This window comes from Vidua chalybeata, chromosome 36 (genome assembly GCF_026979565.1).
Source record: "Vidua chalybeata isolate OUT-0048 chromosome 36, bVidCha1 merged haplotype, whole genome shotgun sequence".
NCBI lineage: Eukaryota > Metazoa > Chordata > Aves > Passeriformes > Viduidae > Vidua > Vidua chalybeata.
Window position 1 is genome coordinate 144,355 of NC_071565.1, and position 19,174 is coordinate 163,528.

The 19,174-nt window shown below is 64.7% G+C and overlaps 1 protein-coding gene across 3 annotated transcripts in view; it reads left to right on the forward strand.

Annotated features, from left to right (window-relative positions):
* The window catches only part of CHD3 (chromodomain helicase DNA binding protein 3), a 49,048-nt gene that overhangs the window by 22,487 nt on the left and 7,387 nt on the right, over nucleotides 1-19,174 (forward strand). For all 3 annotated transcript variants that reach the window (XM_053968569.1, XM_053968570.1, XM_053968571.1), the window contains 21 exons: nucleotides 535-735; nucleotides 1,701-1,838; nucleotides 2,388-2,509; nucleotides 3,225-3,398; nucleotides 3,511-3,652; nucleotides 5,198-5,329; nucleotides 6,121-6,238; nucleotides 7,350-7,474; nucleotides 8,834-9,065; nucleotides 10,002-10,168; nucleotides 11,155-11,332; nucleotides 11,888-11,953; nucleotides 12,451-12,536; nucleotides 12,958-13,091; nucleotides 14,229-14,373; nucleotides 15,030-15,192; nucleotides 15,807-15,919; nucleotides 16,266-16,401; nucleotides 17,000-17,098; nucleotides 17,945-18,058; nucleotides 18,711-18,819. In XM_053968569.1, coding sequence (XP_053824544.1) covers nucleotides 535-735; nucleotides 1,701-1,838; nucleotides 2,388-2,509; nucleotides 3,225-3,398; nucleotides 3,511-3,652; nucleotides 5,198-5,329; nucleotides 6,121-6,238; nucleotides 7,350-7,474; nucleotides 8,834-9,065; nucleotides 10,002-10,168; nucleotides 11,155-11,332; nucleotides 11,888-11,953; nucleotides 12,451-12,536; nucleotides 12,958-13,091; nucleotides 14,229-14,373; nucleotides 15,030-15,192; nucleotides 15,807-15,919; nucleotides 16,266-16,401; nucleotides 17,000-17,098; nucleotides 17,945-18,058; nucleotides 18,711-18,819 — 2,894 coding nt within the window. The remainder of the gene's footprint in view (nucleotides 1-534; nucleotides 736-1,700; nucleotides 1,839-2,387; nucleotides 2,510-3,224; nucleotides 3,399-3,510; nucleotides 3,653-5,197; nucleotides 5,330-6,120; nucleotides 6,239-7,349; nucleotides 7,475-8,833; nucleotides 9,066-10,001; nucleotides 10,169-11,154; nucleotides 11,333-11,887; nucleotides 11,954-12,450; nucleotides 12,537-12,957; nucleotides 13,092-14,228; nucleotides 14,374-15,029; nucleotides 15,193-15,806; nucleotides 15,920-16,265; nucleotides 16,402-16,999; nucleotides 17,099-17,944; nucleotides 18,059-18,710; nucleotides 18,820-19,174) is intronic.

Genomic DNA, 19,174 nt, shown 5'->3' on the forward strand with positions numbered 1-19,174 from the left:
TGTCCCCAGGGCGTGTCCCCGTGTGACACAGTGTCCCCCAGGGCCTGTCCCCGTGTCCCCAGGGCCTGGCCCTGTGTGACACCGTGTCCCCAGGGCGTGTCCCCGTGTGACACCGTGTCCCCCAGGGCGTGTCCCCATGTCCCCAGGGCGTGTCCCCGTGTGACACAGTGTCCCCCAGGGCCTGTCCCTGTGTCCCCAGGGCCTGGCCCTGTGTGACACCGTGTCCCCAGGGCGTGTCCCCGTGTGACACCGTGTCCCCCAGGGCGTGTCCCCATGTCCCCAGGGCGTGTCCCCGTGTGACACAGTGTCCCCCAGGGCCTGTCCCTGTGTCCCCAGGGCCTGGCCCTGTGTGACACCGTGTCCCCAGGGCGTGTCCCCGTGTGACACCGTGTCCCCCAGGGCGTGTCCCCATGTCCCCAGGGCATGTCCCCGTGTGACAGTGTCCCCAGGGCCTGTCCCCGTGTCCCCAGGGCGTGTCCCCGTGTGACACCGTGTCCCCCAGGGCCTGGCCCCGTGTGACACAGTGTCCCCCAGGGCCACACCAAGGGCCCGTTCCTCGTCAGCGCGCCGCTCTCCACCATCATCAACTGGGAGCGCGAGTTCCAGATGTGGGCCCCGGCCTTCTACGTTGTCACCTACACCGGGGACAAGGACAGCAGGGCCATCATCCGCGAGAACGAGTTCTCCTTCGACGACAACGCCATGAAGGGCGGCAAGAAGGCCTTCAAGATGAAGGTGAGGGGCAGGGGACACCTGGGGTGGCACCTGGACACCTGGGGGTGGCACATGGACACCTGGGGGTGGCACCTGGACACCTGGGGGACAGCGGGGTGGCACATGGACACCTGGGGGTAGCACTTGGACTCCTGGGGGTGGCACCTGGACTCCTGGGGGTGGCACTTGGGACACCTGGGGGTGGCACCTGGACACCTGGGGGACAGCAGGGTGGCACATGGACACCTGGGGGTGGCACCTGGACACCTGGCGGTGGCACCTGGACACCTGGGGGTGGCACATGGACACCTGGGGGACAGCAGGGTGGCACCTGGACACCTGGGGGTGGCACCTGGACACCTGGGGGTGGCACATGGACACCTGGGGGTGGCACCTGGACACCTGGGGGACAGCAGGGTGGCACCTGGACACCTGGGGGACCCCTGGGGGACAGCAGGGTGGCACCTGGACACCTGGGGGTGGCACCTAGGGGGCAGGGAGGTGACACCTGGACACCTGGGGGACAGCGGGGTGGCACCTGGATACTTGGGTCACCTTGGGGTTCTGGGTGGGGTTTTACCCTGTTTTGGGGTGCCGGGGGGGTTCTGGGTGGGTTTTTTTCCATGTTTTGGGGGGCGGGGGGGTTTTGGGGGGTTCTGGACAGAGTTTTTCCATGTTTTGGGGTGCTGGGTGGGGATTTTCTATGTTTTGGGGTGCTGGGAGGGTTCTGGGCGGGGTTTTCCATGTTTTGGGGTTCTGGGTGGGGTTTTGGGCAGGGTTTTTCCATGTTTTTGGGGTGCCAGGGGTGTTCTGGGTGGGGTTTTTCCATGTTTTGGGGTTCTGGGTGGGGTTTTTTCCGTTTTGGGGTGCCGGGGTGGGTTTTTTTCCCTGTTTTGGGTGCCGGGGGGCTCTGGGTGGGGTTTTTCCCTGTTTTGGGTTCTGGGTGGGGCTCGGGGGTCCCCGCTGAGCCCTCCCCGTGCCCGCAGCGCGAGGCCCAGGTGAAGTTCCACGTGCTGCTCACGTCCTACGAGCTCATCACCATCGACCAGGCGGCGCTGGGCTCCATCCGCTGGGCCTGCCTGGTGGTGGACGAGGCCCACCGCCTCAAAAACAACCAGTCCAAGGTGGGGGGCGCCCCAGAACCCGGGCATGGGGCTGGGGGGCACCCCAAAAGCTGGGGGTGTGAGCGGGGGGCACCCCAAAACCGGGGGGATCCCTGATTTCAGGGTCTGAGGGTGCCCAGGCAGGTGTCAGGGGTGTCCCTGTTGGATTTTGCGGTCTGAGGGGGGGATCAGGAGTGTCCCAGGTGGATTTTGGGGTGCCCCAGGTGGATTTTGGGGTTCCCAGGTGGATTTGGGGCTGTCCCCAGTGGGTTTGGAGGGTTTCAGGTGGGTTTGGGGCTGCCCCCGGTGGGTTTGGGGTGCCCAGGTGGGGGGATCAGGGGTGTTCCCAGGTGGGTTTGGGGTGCCCAGGTGGGTTTGGGGTGCCCAGGTGGGGGGATCAGGGGTGTTGCCGGGTGGGTTTGGGGTGCCCAGGTGGATTTTGGGCTGTCCCCAGTGGATTTGGGGCTCCCCAGGTGGGTTTGGGGTGCCCAGGTGGGGGGATCAGGGGTGTTCCCAGGTGGGTTTGGGGTGCCCAGGTGGATTTTGGGGTCTGAGGCCGCGTCCCCGCAGTTTTTCCGCGTGCTGAACGGGTACAAGATCGAGCACAAGCTGCTGCTCACGGGGACGCCGCTGCAGAACAACCTGGAGGAGCTCTTCCACCTGCTCAACTTCCTCACGCCCGAGCGCTTCAAGTGCGTCCCCCGTGTCCCCTGTGCCACCTCTCGTGTCCCCTGTGCCACCTGTGCCACCTCCTGTGTCACCCATACCACCTGTGCCACCTGTGCCACCTCCTGTGTCACCTGTGTCACCCATACCACCTGTGCCACCTGTGCCACCTCCTGTGTCACCTGTGTCATCTCCTGTGTCCCCATGTCACCTGTGTCACCTGTGCCACCTGTGTCCCCTGTGTCACCTCCTGCCCCACCAAATCCTGGTGTCCCCTCGCTGACCCTGTCCCCTGTCCCCAGTAACCCCTGTGTCCCCTCCATGTCCCCACACTGACCCTGTCCCCGTGTCCTCGTGTCCCCCTGTTCACAGTAACCTGGAGGGTTACTCTGGGAGGGGTTTCTCTGTCCCCTCCATGTCCCCATGTCCCCTCGCTGACTGTGTCCCCGTGTCCCCACACTGACCGTGTCCCCGTGTCCCCAGTAACCTGGAGGGGTTCCTGTGTCCCCTCCATGTCCCCTCGCTCACCCCATCCCCGTGTCCCCACACTGACTGTGTCCCCGTGTCCCCAGTAACCTGGAGGGGTTTCTCTGTCCCCTCCATGTCCCCATGTCCCCTCGCTGACTGTGTCCCCGTGTCCCCACACTGACCGTGTCCCCGTGTCCCCAGTAACCTGGAGGGGTTCCTGTGTCCCCTCCACGTCCCCTCGCTCACCCTGTCCCCGTGTCCCCGTGTCCCCAGTAACCTGGAGGGGTTCCTGGAGGAGTTTGCTGACATCTCCAAGGAGGACCAGATCAAGAAGCTCCACGACCTGCTGGGCCCCCACATGCTGCGGCGCCTCAAGGCCGACGTCTTCAAGAACATGCCGGCCAAGACGGAGCTGATCGTGCGCGTGGAGCTCAGCCCCATGCAGAAGTAGGCCGCTGTCCCCTCCCCGCGGGGCTGTCCCCAGCCCCGCCACCGCCGCGGTGTCCCCGGAGCGGCCGCGGTGTCCCCAGAGCGGCCGGTGGCACCGCTGTCCCCGCAGGAAGTACTACAAGTACATCCTGACGAGGAACTTCGAGGCGCTGAACTCGCGGGGCGGGGGGAACCAGGTGTCGCTGCTCAACATCATGATGGACCTCAAGAAGTGCTGCAACCACCCCTACCTGTTCCCCGTGGCCGCCATGGTGGGGACACGGGGACACCGGGGACACCCGGGGGTGTGGGGGGACATGGGGACATGGGGACACCTGGGGGTGTGGGGGGACATCAGGACATGGGGACACCTGGGGGTGTGGGTGGACATGGGGACACGGGGACACCGGGGACACCCAGGGGTGTGGGGGGACATGGGGACACGGGGACGGCAGGGACACCTGGGGGTGTGGGGGGATATGGGGACACAGGGACAGCGGGGATGTGGGGACAGCCAGGGGGTGTGGGAGGACACAGGGACAGAGGGGACATGGGGACAGTGGGGACATGGGGACATGGGGACAGCCAGGGGTGTGGAGGACATGGGGACACCAGTGACAGCGGGGACGTGGGGACAACCAGGGGATGTGGGGACATGGGGACACCAGGAGTGTGGGGAGACATGGGGACACTGGGACAGCAGGGACAGATGGGGGATGTGGGGGGACACGGGGACAGCGGTGACATGGGGACAGCTGGGGGTTGTGGGGGAGTTTGAGGGCTGGAGGGTTGTGGGACATGGGGACAGGGAGGGGACACGGAGGGACATGGGAGGGTTCAAGGGATGTGGGACATGGGGACAGGGAGGGGACACAGGGATGTGGGCTGGTGGGACTTGGGGACATGGAGAGATGTGGGGACAAGAAGGGGTTGGAGTGACACGGCAGGGACAGAGGGACACGGAGATCATGGGGGGGACGCGTGTCCCTGTGGGTGCTGTCCCCGTGGGTGACCTGGCAGTGTCCCTGTGGGTGACCTGGCGCTGTCCCTGTGGGTGACCCGGTGCTGTCCCCGTGGGTGACCTGGCGCTGTCCCTGTGGGTGACCTGGCAGTGTCCCTGTGGGTGACCTGGCGCTGTCCCCTTGGGTGACCTGGCAGTGTCCCTGTGGGTGACCTGGCGCTGTCCCCTTGGGTGACCTGGCAGTGTCCCCGTGGGTGACCTGGCAGTGTCCCCGTGGGTGACCTGGCGCTGTCCCCGTGGGTGACCTGGCAGTGTCCCCGTGGGTGACCCGGTGCTGTCCCCGTGGGTGACCTGGCGCTGTCCCCGTGGGTGACCCGGTGCTGTCCCCGTGGGTGACCCGGTGCTGTCCCCGTGGGTGACCTGGCAGTGTCCCCGTGGGTGACCCGGTGCTGTCCCCGTGGGTGACCTGGCGCTGTCCCCGTGGGTGACCCGGTGCTGTCCCCGTGGGTGACCCGGTGCTGTCCCCGTGGGTGACCTGGCAGTGTCCCCGTGGGTGACCTGGTGCTGTCCCCGTGGGTGACCTGGCGCTGTCCCCGTGGGTGACCCGGTGCTGTCCCCGTGGGTGACCTGGCAGTGTCCCCATGGGTGACCCGGTGCTGTCCCTGTGGGTGACCTGGCGCTGTCCCCGTGGGTGACCCGGTGCTGTCCCTGTGGGTGACCTGGCGCTGTCCCCGTGGGTGACCTGGTGCTGTCCCCGTGGGTGACCCGGTGCTGTCCCTGTGGGTGACCTGGCGCTGTCCCCGTGGGTGACCTGGTGCTGTCCCCGTGGGTGACCTGGCGCTGTCCCTGTCCCCAGGAGTCCCCGAAGCTGCCGAGCGGCGCCTACGAGGGCGGGGCCCTGATCAAGGCCTCGGGGAAGCTGCTGCTGCTGCAGAAGATGCTGCGCAAGCTGAAGGAGCAGAACCACCGCGTGCTCATCTTCTCCCAGGTGGGACCCCAAAAACACCCCCAAAACACCCCAAAATGTCCCTGAAATACCCCAAAACCACCCAAAATCCCTAGAGAACCACTGGGTGCTCATCTTCTCCCAGGTGGGACCCTAAAACCAGCCCAAAATATCCCAAATTATCCCTGAGATACCCCAAAACCACCCCCTGAACCACCGGGTGCTCTTCTTCTCCCAGGTGGGACCCCAAAAACACCCCCAAAACACCCCAAAATGTCTCTGAAACACCCCAAAACCAGCCCAAAATATCCCAGAGTATCCCAGAAATACCCAAAAACCAACCCCAGAACCACTGGGTGCTCATCTCCCAGGTGGGACCCCAAAACCAGCCCAAAATATCCCAAATTATCCCTGAGATACCCCAAAACCACCCCCAGAACCACCGGGTGCTCATCTTCTCCCAGGTGGGACCCCAAAATCCCCCCAGTCTGCCCAGTATGGGCTGTCCCAGCACCCCCAGTCCCTCCCAGTCTGCCCAGTGCCAGTCCCAGCACTCCCAGAGTGCCCAGTGCAGGCTCCCCAGTCCCTCCCAGTCCCTCCCAGTGTGCCCAGTGCAGGGTCTCCAGCCTCTCCCAGTCGCTCCCAGTCGCTCCCAGTGTGCCCAGTACAGGCTCCCCAGCCTCTCCCAGTCCCTCCCAGTCCCTCCCAGTCGCTCCCAGAGTGCCCAGTGCAGGCTCCCCAGTCCCTCCCAGTCCCTCCCAGTGTGCCCAGTGCAGGCTCCCCAGCCTCTCCCAGTCCCTCCCAGTTGCTCCCAGTCTGACCAGTACGCGCAGATGACGAAGATGCTGGACCTGCTGGAGGATTTCCTGGACTACGAGGGCTACAAGTACGAGCGCATCGACGGCGGCATCACCGGGGCGCTGCGGCAGGAGGCCATCGACCGCTTCAACGGTAGGGACAGGGGACAAGGGACAAGGGACAAGGGACAGGGGACAGGGACAGGGGATGGGGACAGGGGACAGGGAGAGGGGACAGGGGATGGGGACAGGGACAGGGGATGGGGACAGGGACAGGGACGGGGACAGGGACAAGGGACAGGGACAGGGGATGGGGACAGGGGACAGGGAGAGGGGACAGGGGATGGGGACAGGGGACAGGGGATGGGGACAGGGGATGGGGACAGGGAACAGGGGCAGGGGATGGGGACAGGGACACGGACAGGGAGAGGGGACAGGGACAGGGGATGGGGACAGGGAGAGGGGACAGGGGACAGGGACAGGGGACAGGGGCAGGGGATGGGGACAGGGACATGGACAGGGAGAGGGGACAGGGACAGGGGATGGGGACAGGGAGAGGGGACAGGGGACAGGGACAGGGGACAGGGGATGGGGACAGGGACAGGGGACAGGGACAGGGAGGAGAGATAGGGACAGGGGACGGGGATGGGGACAGGGACAGGGGATGGGGATGGGGACAGGGACAAGGGACAGGGACAGGGGATGGGGACAGGGGACAGGGGACAGGGACAAGGGACAGGGGACAGGGACAGGGGATGGGGACAGGGACACAGACAGGGACAGGGACAGGGGATGGGGACAGGGAACAGGGGACAGGGGCAGGGGATGGGGACAGGGACACGGACAGGGAGAGGGGACAGGGACAGGAGATGGGGACAGGGAGAGGGGACAGGGGACAGGGGACAGGGGATGGGGACAGGGAGAGGGGACAGGGGACAGGGACAGGGACAGGGAGGAGAGATGGGGACAGGGACAGGGGACGGGGATGGGGACAGGGACAGGGGATGGGGATGGGGACAGGGGATGGGGACGGGGACAGGGACACGGAGAGGGACAGGGTATGGGGACAGGGACAGGGGAAGGGGACAGGGACAGGGGATGGACCAGGGCCCTGTGGCAGGTGGCCATCGACCGCTTCAACAGTAGGGACAGGGGATGGGGACAGGGGATGGGGACAGGGGATGGGGACAGGGGACAGGGGGAGTTCAGGTGTTTTTGGGGTGGATTTGGGGCGTTTGGGTCCGTCACTGACGCCAGGGGGGCAGCGCCGGGGGCGCAGCAGTTCTGTTTCCTGCTGTCGACGCGGGCCGGGGGCCTCGGCATCAACCTGGCGACGGCCGACACCGTGGTCATCTTCGACTCGGACTGGAACCCCCACAACGACATCCAGGTGGGCACCGGGCACCTGGCCAGTGTCACCTGTGCAGTGCCATCCCCTGGCACTGTGCACCTGGACACTGTCACCTGTGCAGTGCCATCCCCTGGCACTGTGCACCTGGACACTGTCACCTGTGCAGTGCCATCCCCTGGCACTGTGCACCTGGACACTGTCACCTGTGCAGTGCCATCCCCTGGCACTGTGCACCTGGCCAGTGTCACCTGTGCAGTGCCATCCCTGGCACCGGGCACCTGGCCAGTGTCACCTGTGCAGTGCCATCCCCTGGCACTGTGCACCTGGCCAGTGTCACCTGTGCAGTGCCATCCCCTGGCACTGTGCACCTGGCCAGTGTCACCTGTGCAGTGCCATCCCCTGGCACTGTGCACCTGGACACTGTCACCTGTGCAGTGCCATCCCCTGGCACTGTGCACCTGGCCAGTGTCACCTGTGCAGTGCCATCCCTGGCACCGGGCACCTGGCCTGTGTCACCTCTCAGCCATGTCACCTGGCCAGTGTCACCCTCCCTGGCTCCGTGTCTCCCCTGATTGCCAAGTCCCTGCGGTGTCCCCACGATGTCCCCACGATGTCCCTGTCCCTTTCAGGCCTTCAGTGGGGCTCACAGCGTCAGCCAGGGTGTCCCCTCATGTCCCTGACATGTCCCTGGTGTGTCCCCATGATGTCCCCACAATGTCCCCATGATGTCCCCCCATGTCACCTGACCTGTCCCCTCCCTCTCAGGCCTTCAGCCTCGCTCACCACCTCAGCCAGGGTGTCCCCTCATGTCCCTGCTGTGTCCCCATCCCATCTGACGTGTCCCTGCTGTGTCTCTGGGGTGTCCTTGGTGTGTCCCCACGATGTCCCCACAGTGTCCCCACAGTGTCCCCGTTTTCTCAGGCCTTCAGCCTTGCTCACCGCCTTGGCCAGAGTGTCCCCTCATGTCCCTGCTGTGCCTCTGGGGTGTCCCCATCCCATCTGACACATCCCTGCTGTGTCCCCACCATGTCCCTGACCTGTCCCCTCCCTCTCTGGCCTTCAGCCACACTCACCACCTCGGCCAGGGTGTCCCCTCATGTCTCTGGGGTGTCCCCATCCCATCTGACGTGTCCCTGACGTGTCTCTGGGGTGTCCCTGGTGTGTCCCCATCCCATCTAACATGTCTCTGGGGTGTCCCTGGGGTGTCCCCACCATGTCCCCACCATGTCCCTGACCTGTCCCCTCCCTCTCAGGCCTTCAGCCTCGCTCACCACCTCAGCCAGGGTGTCCCCTCATGTCCCTGCCGTGTCCCTGGTGTGTCCCCATCCCATCTGACGTGTCTCTGGGGTATCCCCATGATGTCCCCACCATGTCCCTGACCTGTCCCCTCCCTCTCAGGCCTTCAGCCGCGCTCACCGCATCGGCCAGGCCAACAAGGTGATGATTTACCGCTTCGTGACGCGGGCCTCGGTGGAGGAGCGGATCACGCAGGTGGCCAAGCGCAAGATGATGCTGACGCACCTGGTGGTGCGCCCGGGGCTGGGCTCCAAGGCCGGCTCCATGTCCAAGCAGGAGCTCGACGACATCCTCAAGTTCGGCACCGAGGAGCTCTTCAAGGACGAGAACGAGGGTGGGCCCCGCGCCGGGCTGGGCTGGGCTGGGCTGGGCCGGGCTGGGTTGGACTGGGTCATGGAGGATCATACTGGGTTGGACTGGGCTGGACTGGGCCGTGTTGGGTTGGACTGGGTCATGGAGGATCATACTGGGTTGGACTGGGCTGGACTGGGCCATGTTGGGTTGGACTAGGTCATGGAGGATCATATTGGGTTGGACTGGGCTGGACTGGGCCGTGTTGGGTTGGACTGGGTCATGGAGGATCATACTGGGTTGGACTGGGCTGGACTGGGCCATGTTGGGTTGGAGTGGACTGGGCTGGGCTGGACTGGGTCATGTTGGGTTGGACTGGGTCGTGCTGGGTTGGGCTGGGCTGGACTGGGTCATGTTGGGCTGTGTTGGGTTGGACTGGACCATGTTGGACCATATTGGGTTGGACTGGGCTGAACTGGGCCATGATGGGCCATGTCGGGGTGTGACAAAGCCGTGTCACATCACCTTGGGATGTAACAAAGCCACGTTGGGCCATGTTGGGATGTGACAAAGCCGTATCACATCACGTTGGGATGTGACAAAGCCGTGTTGGGCCATGTTGGGATGTGACAAAGCTGTGTCACATCACCTTGGGATGTGACAAAGCCATGTTGGGCCATGTCGGGGTGTGACAAAGCCGTGTCACATCACCTTGGGATGTGACAAAGCCACACTGGGCCATGTTGGGCCATGTCGGGGTGTGACAAAGCTGTGTCACATCACCTTGGGATGTGACAAAGCCACACTGGGCCATGTTGGGCCATGTCGGGGTGTGACAAAGCTGTGTCACATCACCTTGGGATGTGACAAAGCCACACTGGGCCATGTTGGGCCATGTCGGGGTGTGACAAAGCCGTGTCACATCACCTTGGAGCGTGTCCGGCCGCGTGCCAGCGCGTCACGCCGTGTGGCCACGCAGGGGACAACAAGGAGGAGGACAGCAGCGTCATCCACTACGACAACGAGGCCATCGCGCGGCTGCTGGACCGCAACCAGGACGCCACCGACGACGCCGACGTGCAGAACATGAACGAGTACCTGAGCTCCTTCAAGGTGGCCCAGTACGTCGTCAGGGAGGAGGACAAGGTGTGCTGGGGACACCGGGGACATTGGGGACACCGGGGGACACCAGGGGACACCGGGGACACCAGGGGACACCGGGGACACCAGGGGACACCAGGGGACACGGGCATGGCAGAGCTGGGGAGCCTGGAGGGGATGGAGAGAGGAGATGCTGGGGGGTGGAGGACATGGGGACGTTGGAGATGGTGGAGGTGACAGTGATGGGGACAGTGGGGTGGGGACAATGGGATTGGGGACAGTGGGATTGGGGACAGTGGGATTTGGGACAATGGGATGGGGACAATGGGATTTGGGACAATGGGATTGGGGACAATGGGATTTGGGACAATGGGATGATGGAGTTGGGGACCCTGGAGAGGATGGACATGATGGAGATGATGGGGACAGCAGAGATGAAGATGATGGAACAATGGAGATGGGGATGATGATGATAATGATGAGGATGATGATGATGGGGATAGGGATGATGATGATGATCAAGGTGGGGATGATGATGGGGGTGGTGATGATGATGGTGGGGATAGTGGAGATGATTGAGATGATGGAGATGATGATGGGAATGGTGGAAATGATGGCGATGATGACGATGATGATGATGGGAATGGTGGAGATGATGGCGATGATGACGATGATGATGATGGGAATGGTGGAGATGATGGCGATGATGACGATGATGATGATGGGAATGGTGGAGATGATGGCGATGATGATGATGGGAATGGAGATAATGGAGATGATGGAGATGATGGTGAAGATGATTGAAATGATGATGGTGATGATGATGATGGGAATGGTGGAGATGATGGAGATGATGATGATGATGATGGAGATGGAGATGGAGATGATGATGCTGGAGACACCAAGGACAGGGACGCCGCTGCTGGTCACGCCGTCCCCAGCGCTGACCGACGCGGCGCTGACCCCTGGGTGACCCCCGGGTGACCCCGGCTGACCCTGGGTGACCCCGGGTGACCCCGAGTGTCCGGCAGATCGAGGAGATCGAGCGGGAGATCATCAAGCAGGAGGAGAACGTGGACCCCGACTACTGGGAGAAGCTGCTGCGGCACCACTACGAGCAGCAGCAGGAGGACCTGGCCCGCAACCTGGGCAAGGGCAAGCGCGTGCGCAAGCAGGTCAACTACAACGACGCGGCCCAGGAGGACCAAGGTGGGCACTGGGATGGCACTGGGACACACTGGGACACGCTGGGATGGCACTGGGAGGGACTGGGAGGGACTGGGACACACTGGGGCAGACTGGAACACGCTGGGATGGCACTGGAACAGACTGGGAGGGACTGGGATGGAGCCTGGGCAAGCGCGTGCGCAAGCAGGGCAACTACAACGACGCGGCCCAGGAGGACCAAGGTGGGCACTGGGAGGGACTGGGATGGCACTGGACGCACTGGGATGGCACTGGGACACACTGGGGTGGCACTGGGACACACTGGGAGGGACTGGGACACATTGGGATGGGTGGCACTGGGACACACTGGGGTGGCACTGGGACACACGGAGGGACTGGGACACATTGGGATGGGTGGCACTGGGACACACTGGGGTGGCACTGGGACACACTGGGAGGGACTGGGACACATTGGGGTGGCACTGGGACACACTGGGGTGGCACTGGGACACACTGGGAGGGATTGGGACACACTGGGGTGGCACTGGGACACACTGGGGTGGCACCGAGTGTCCCCAACGCTGCCGTGTCCCCCAGACAACCAGTCCGAGTACTCGGTGGGCTCCGAGGAGGAGGACGAGGACTTCGACGAGCGGCCCGAGGGTGAGTGGCCCCAAGGGGGGTCAGGGTGGCCCAAGGGGGGGTTTGGGTGGCCCCAAGGGGGGTTTGGGTGGCCCCAAGTGAGGTTTGGGTGGCCTCAGGGGGGTCAGGGTGGCCCCGGGGGGGTCAGGGTGGCCCAAGGTGGGGGGTGGGTATCCCCAAAGGGGGTTTGGGTGGCCCCAGGGGGATCAGGGTGTCCTGGGAAGGGTCAGGGTGGCCCAAGGGGGGGTTTGGGTGGCCCTAGGGGGATCAGGGTGTCCTGGGAAGGGTCAGGGTGGCCCAAGGGGGGGTTTGGGTGGCCCAAGGGCAGGATCAGGGTGTCCCCAAGGGGGGTTTGGGTGGCCCAAGGGCAGGGTCAGGGTGTCCCCAAGGGGGGTTTGGGTGGCCCCAGGGAGGATCAGGGTGGCCCAAGGGGGGTCAGGGTGCCATGGGGGGGTCAGGGTTGTCCCCAAGGGGGGGTCTGGGTGCCGTGGGGGGTGCTGACCCCTGCCCTCCCCCAGGCCGGCGTCAGTCCAAGCGGCAGCTGCGGAACGAGAAGGACAAACCCCTCCCCCCACTGCTGGCCCGGGTGGGCGGCAACATCGAGGTGAGGGGACACTGGGGACACCCCGGGGCCTGGGGACACCCCGGGGCCACCGGAGTCACCTCCTGGTGGGGGTCAGGGGGTGCTCGGACACCTGAGTGACCTCTCAGCACCTGGGTGCCCAAATCAGAGGGTCAGGGGTCACCTGGACCCCACTGTCCCCCTGTGTGGGGACAAGGCAAGGGGGTCTCCAGACAGCCAATGTCCCCAATGTCCCCTCAATGTCTCTAATGTCCCCGATGTCCCCTCGATGTCCCCAGTGTCATCAGTGTCCCCTCGATCTCTCCAGGTGCTGGGGTTCAACACGAGGCCTTCCTCAACACCCTCATGTCCTGGGGGATGATGGCAGGGTGTCCCCTGTCACCTGTGTCCCCCGCGTCCCCCTGACCCCCCGATGTCCCCAATGTCCCCTCGATGTCCCCAGGTGCTGGGGTTCAACACGAGGCAGCGCAAGGCCTTCCTGAACGCCGTCATGCGCTGGGGGATGCCCCCCCAGGACGCCTTCACGTCCCAGTGGCTCGTGCGGGACCTGCGGGGCAAAACCGAGAAGGAGTTCAAGTAGGTGACAACGGGGACAGCTGGGGACACCACAGGGGACAGCTGGGGACACCACGGAGGGGTGGTGGCGCTGGGGAGGGGCGGTGGTGTCAAGGACAGGCGGTGGCATCAGTGGCACGAGGTGGCGTCGAGGACAGGCGGTGGCATCAGGGACAGATGATGGCACCAGGGACAGATGATGGCACCAGGGACAGGTGGTGGCAGAGTAGCGAGGTGTCCGTGTGTCCCCATGTCCTTTGTCCTCGTGTGTCCCCATGTCCTCTGTGTCCATTTGTCCCCATGTCCTTATTGTCCCCGTGTCCCCTCATCTCCCTGTGTGTCCCAGTGCCCTCCATTGTCCCATGTCCCCTGGTGTCCCCCCATGTCTGTGTCCCCCAATGTCCCTCGATGTCCCAAATGTCCCCCAATGTCCCCCAATGTCCCTCGATGTCCCCAATGTCCCCAGTGTCCCTCGATGTCCCCAATGTCCCCCGATGTCCCCGTGCCACGTGATGAGCCCTTACTCAGCCGAGCGCCGTCGCTGTCGGTGTTCCTGGGGACCGGACGAGGCCGTGTCCCCCTCAGCCCGACACAAAGCCACCCCCGATGTCCCCGTGTCCCTCGGGGGGCCGGGTGTGGCCCAGGGGACGCCAGAGCGGTGGCAGATCCCTGCCGTGACCGGCACAGCCCCCACGGGCGCCGTGACGAGGGGACGGGCTGATGGTGCGGGGACACCGGGGACACCGGGGACATTGGGGACAGCGGGGACACTGGGGACATTGGGGACACTGGGGACAGTGGGAACAGCGGGGACACTGGGGACAGCGGGGACATCAGGGACAACAGGGTCAGTGGGAACACTGGGGACACCGGGGACAGTAGGGACAGGATCTACGGGGACAAGGGACATTGAGGACAAGGGACCATGAGGATGAGTGCCTTTGGGGACAGGGACCTTGGGGACAAAGACCCTGGGGTTGTGACCTATGGGGACAGGGATCCTGGGGACGGGATCTGTGGGGACAGTGACCCCGGGGCAGGGTGTGTGGGCACGGGGGTGGTGGCACAGGCGGTGGCGGTGGCACAGGCAGGGGCGGTGGCACAGGTGGCACAGGCAGGGGTGGTGGCACAGGCGGTGGCCCTGAGCGCTGTCCCCAGGGCCTACGTGTCCCTGTTCATGCGCCACCTGTGCGAGCCGGGCGCCGACGGCTCCGAGACCTTCGCGGACGGCGTCCCCCGGGAGGGGCTGTCCCGGCAGCAGGTGCTGACCCGCATCGGCGTCATGTCCCTCGTCAAGAAAAAGGTACAGCATGGGGACAGCCTGGGGACACACCTGGGACAGCCAGGGATAGCCTGGGACAACCTGGGAGAGCATGGGGACAGCCTGGGGACACACCTGGGACAGCCTGGGGACACACCTGGGACAGCCAGGGATAGCCTGGGACAGCCTGGGGACAGCCTGGGATAGCCTGGGGACACACCTGGGACAGCCTGGGGACACACCTGGGACAGCCTGGGACAGCCTGGGACAGCCTGGGACAGCCTGGGGACACACCTGGGACAGCCAGGGACAGCCTGGGGGACAGGCTGAACACCTGGGGACACCCCTGGGGACAGCCTGAATAGCTGGGGACACACCTGGGGACACACCTGGGTCAGTTTTTGGAGTCCCCCCAGGCTGCTCCTTGGGGGGCTTTTAGGGTCCCTTGGGCAGGTTTTTTTGGGTTGATTTTTGGGGTTTGGGGGGGTTTCTGGGGTGTGTTTTTAGGGTTTTTGGGGTCCCCTGACCCTGCTGTGTCCCTCCCCAGGTGCAGGAGTTCGAGCACATCAACGGCCGCTGGTCCCTGCCCGAGCTGGGCCCTGGGGGGGTTTTAGGGTCCCTTTTTGGGGTTTTGGGGATGGGTTTTTAGGGTTTGGGGGGTTTTTGGGGTGCCCTGACCTTGCTGTGTCCCTCCCCAGGTGCAGGAGTTCGAGCACATCAACGGCCGCTGGTCGCTGCCCGAGCTGGCCCCCGAGCCCAGCGCCGACTCCAAGCGCTCGTCCCGCGCCTCCTCCCCCGCCAAGACCGGCCCCCCCAGCCCCGAGCAGAGCGGCCCCCCCAGCCCCGCACCCCCCACGCCCGGTACTGGGGGACACGGCTGGGGACACGGGGACAGGGATGGGGACACGGCTGGGGACACGGCTGGGGACACGGGGACAGGGATGGGGACACGGCTGGGGACACGGGGACAGGGATGGGGACAGGGCTGGGGACACGGGGACAGGGATGGGGACACGGGGACAGGGATGGGGACACAGGGACAGGGATGGGGACACGGGGACAGGGATGGAGACACGGCTGGGGACACAGGGACAGGGAATGAGGACATGGCTGGGGACACAGGCACAGGGATGGGGACACGGGGACAGGGATGGGGACACGGCTGGAGACATGGGGACAGGGATGGGGACATGGGGACAGGGATGGGGACATGGCTGGGGACACGGGGACAGGGATGGGGACACGGCTGGGGACATGGGGACAGGGATGGGGACATGGGGACAGGGATGGGGACATGGCTGGGGACACGGGGACAGGGATGGGGACACTGGGACACAGCTGGGCACATGGGGACCCAGCTGGAGGCACGGGGACAGGGATGGGGACATGGGGACAGGGGACATGGCTGAGGACAGGAATGGGGACACGTCTGGGGACAGGATGGGGACCGATGTCCTGATGTCCCCTGTCCCCAGCCACGCCGGCGCCCAGCGAGCGCGGGGACGGGCCAGGGCCACCCCCGGACAGGGACGAGGGTGACACCAGGGACGAGAAGGAGCCCAAAGGCCCCGAGAAGATGGAGACAGATGTGAGTGGCACAACTGTCCCCAACCTTGTCCCCAACCTTGTCCCCACCACGTCCTCCCTGTTCCCAGTCACGTTCTCCTTGTCCCCAGTTCCGTCCCATCCTTGTCCCCAGCTGTGTCCTGGCTGTCCCCAGCTGTCCCCAGCGCTGTCCTCACCCTCCTGTCCCTGTCCCCATCCTTGTCCCATCCTTGTCCCCAGCTGTCCCCACCCTTCTGTCCCTGTCCCCATCCCCGTCCCTGTCCCCTCCCCACCGTTGTCCCCGTGTCCCCCCCTCACTGTCACTCTCGGAGGGGGGGTGATGTCCCCATGGGGACACCGAGGGTGACAGCCCCGCCCTGTCCCCGCAGCCTCCTGTCCCCGAGGTGCCACCGTCACCGGGCGATGGCAGCGAGGCCGAAGGGCCCCGCAAGGGGGACGAGGAGGAGGGACCCGGCCACAGGGACCCCGAGGCCGAAGGGCCCCCGGCCCGCGAGGAGCGGCCAGGTGAGACCCCCCAGGAAACCCCAAATCCCAGGAAACCCCAAATCCCGGATACCCCAAATCCCAGAAACCCCAAATCCCCAAAACCCCAAATCCCAGAAACCCTAAATTCCAAAAACCCCAAATCACTGGAAAACCCCAAATCCCAGAACACCAAATCCCAGAACCCCAAATCCCAGAACCCCAAATCCCTGGAAAACCCCAAACCCCAAAAACCCCAAACCCCGAATCCCTGGAAAGCCCCCAAAACCCCAAATCCCAACAACCCCAAATCCCAGAACCCCAAATCCCTGGAAAACCCCAAACCCCAAAAACCCCAAACCCCGAATCCCTGGAAAACCCCAAAAGCCCCAAACCCCGAATCCCTGGAAAACCCCAAAAGCCCCAAACCCCGAATCCCTGGAAAATGCCAAAAACCCCAAACCCCGAATCCCTGGAAAGCCCCCAAAACCCCAAATCCCAACAACCCCAAATCCCAGAACCCCAAATCCCTGGAAAACCCCAAATCCCAAAAACCCCAAACCCCAAAAGCCCCAAACCCCGAATCCCTGGAAAACCCCAAAAGCCCCAAACCCCGAATCCCGCCCCGCTGCCCTGGCAGGAGCCGAGGCCGAGAAGGTTCCGGGGCTGGACAAGGGGGACGAGAAGGCCCCGGAGGAGGAGCCCAAGGAGCGCCCGGGGGACCCCGACCCCAAAAGAGGTGCCGGGGGCGGGGCTTAGAGGAAGGGGCGTGGCCTAAGCAAGACTGTGTTGTGTTTGATAGGAGGCGTGGCCTAACTTGCAGTGGGTGGGGCTTAATGGAAAGAGGAGTGGCCTAACAGAGTGGGTGGTGCTTAACTGAAAGGGCGTGGCCCAATGCAGAGTGGGCAGGGTTTAATGGAAAGGGGAGTGGCCTAAACTGGAGGGGGTGGGGCTTAACTCACCCCTTATCTCATTTATTGTTGGCTGATTTTCAGGGGGGCTGGGGGTGTTTTGGGGTGCCCGGGGGGGGGTCAAACACGTCCCTGTGCCCCCCAAACGTGTCCCTGACCTCCCAAATGTGTCCCCAACCCCCCCAAACCTGTCCCTGACTCTCCAAATCTGTCCCTGACCCCCCAAATGAGTCCCTGACCCCCCAAACGAGTCCCTGACCCCCCCAAACATCTCCCTGACCTCCCCAAACATGTCCCTGACCCCCCAAACATGTCTCTAACACCCCAAACATGTTGCTGACCCCCCAGACCTGTCCCTGACCCCCCCAGACCTGTCCCTGGCCCCCCAAACAAGTCCTTCATCCCCCAAACGTGTCCCTGTCCCCCCCAAACATCTCCCTGACCTCCCCAAATGAAACCCTGACCCCCCCAAACCTGTCCGTGACCCCCCAAACCTGTCCCTGACCCCCCAAACGAGTCCCTGACCCCCCCAAACCTGTCCGTGACCCCCCAAACCTGTCCCTGACCCCCCAAACGAGTCCCTGACCCCCCCAAACCTGTCCCTGACCCCCCAAACGAGTCCCTGACCCCCCCAAACCTGTCCGTGACCCCCCAAACGTGTCCCCGCCCCGCAGAGGAGCTGAAGGCCGAGAAGGAGCCCCGGCCGGACGCGCGGCCCAACGGCCGGCGGGAGGACAGGGCCGAGAAGCCGCGGTTCATGTTCAACATCGCCGACGGCGGCTTCACGGGTGAGCACGGGGACACCCGGGGACACGAGGGGACAGCCAGGGACAGGGAGGGGACAGCCAGGGATAGCCAGGGACAGCCAGGGACAGCCAGGGGACAGGGAGGGGACAGCCAGGGATAGCCGGGGACAGCCAGGGGACAGGGAGGGGATAGCCAGGGACAGGGAGGGGACAGCCAGGGACAGCCAGGGATAGCCAGGGATAGCCAGGGGACAGCCAGGGACAGGGAGGGGATAGCCAGGGACAGCCAGGGACAGCCAGGGACAGCCAGGGATAGCCGGGGACAGCCAGGGGACAGGGAGGGGATAGCCAGGGACAGCCAGGGGACAGCCAGGGGACAGGGAGGGGACAGCCAGGGATAGCCGGGGACAGGGAGGGGACAGCCAGGGACAGCCAGGGGATAGACAGGGACAGCCAGGGACAGCCAGGGACACCTCGGGGACACCCAGGGGATGGCAGGGACACCCGGGGACACCTGGGGACAGCCAGCAGACAGCGGGGACAGCCAGGGATAGCCAGGGACACCCAGGGGACACCCCGGGACAGCCAGGGATAGCCAGGGGACAGTCAGGGACACCAAGGGGAGACCCAGGGGACACCCGGGGACACCCAGGGGACACCCCAGGGGACCCCCTGACCCGCTGCCCCCCGGCAGAGCTGCACACGCTGTGGCAGAACGAGGAGCGCGCCGCCATCTCCTCGGGGAAGCTCAACGAGATCTGGCACCGGCGCCACGACTACTGGCTGCTGGCCGGGATCGTCCTGTATCCTTGGTGTCACCGCGGGGATTTGGGGTGTCACCGCGGGGATTTGGGGACAGTGACAGCACGGTGAGGGTGGCACTGGCACCAGGCTGCTGGCCGGGATCGTCCTGTATCCTTGGTGTCACCACGGGGATTTGGGGTGTCACCGCGGGGATTTGGGGACAGTGACAGCACGGTGAGGGTGACACTGGCACCAGGCTGCTGGCCGGGATCGTCCTGTATCCTTGGTGTCACCGCAGGGATTTGGGGTGTCCTCGGGCTGGGGACAGTGACAGCACGGTGAGGGTGACAAAGTGAGGGTGACAGCACGGTGAGGGTGACAGCACGGTGAGGGTGACAGCCAGGAGAGGGTGGC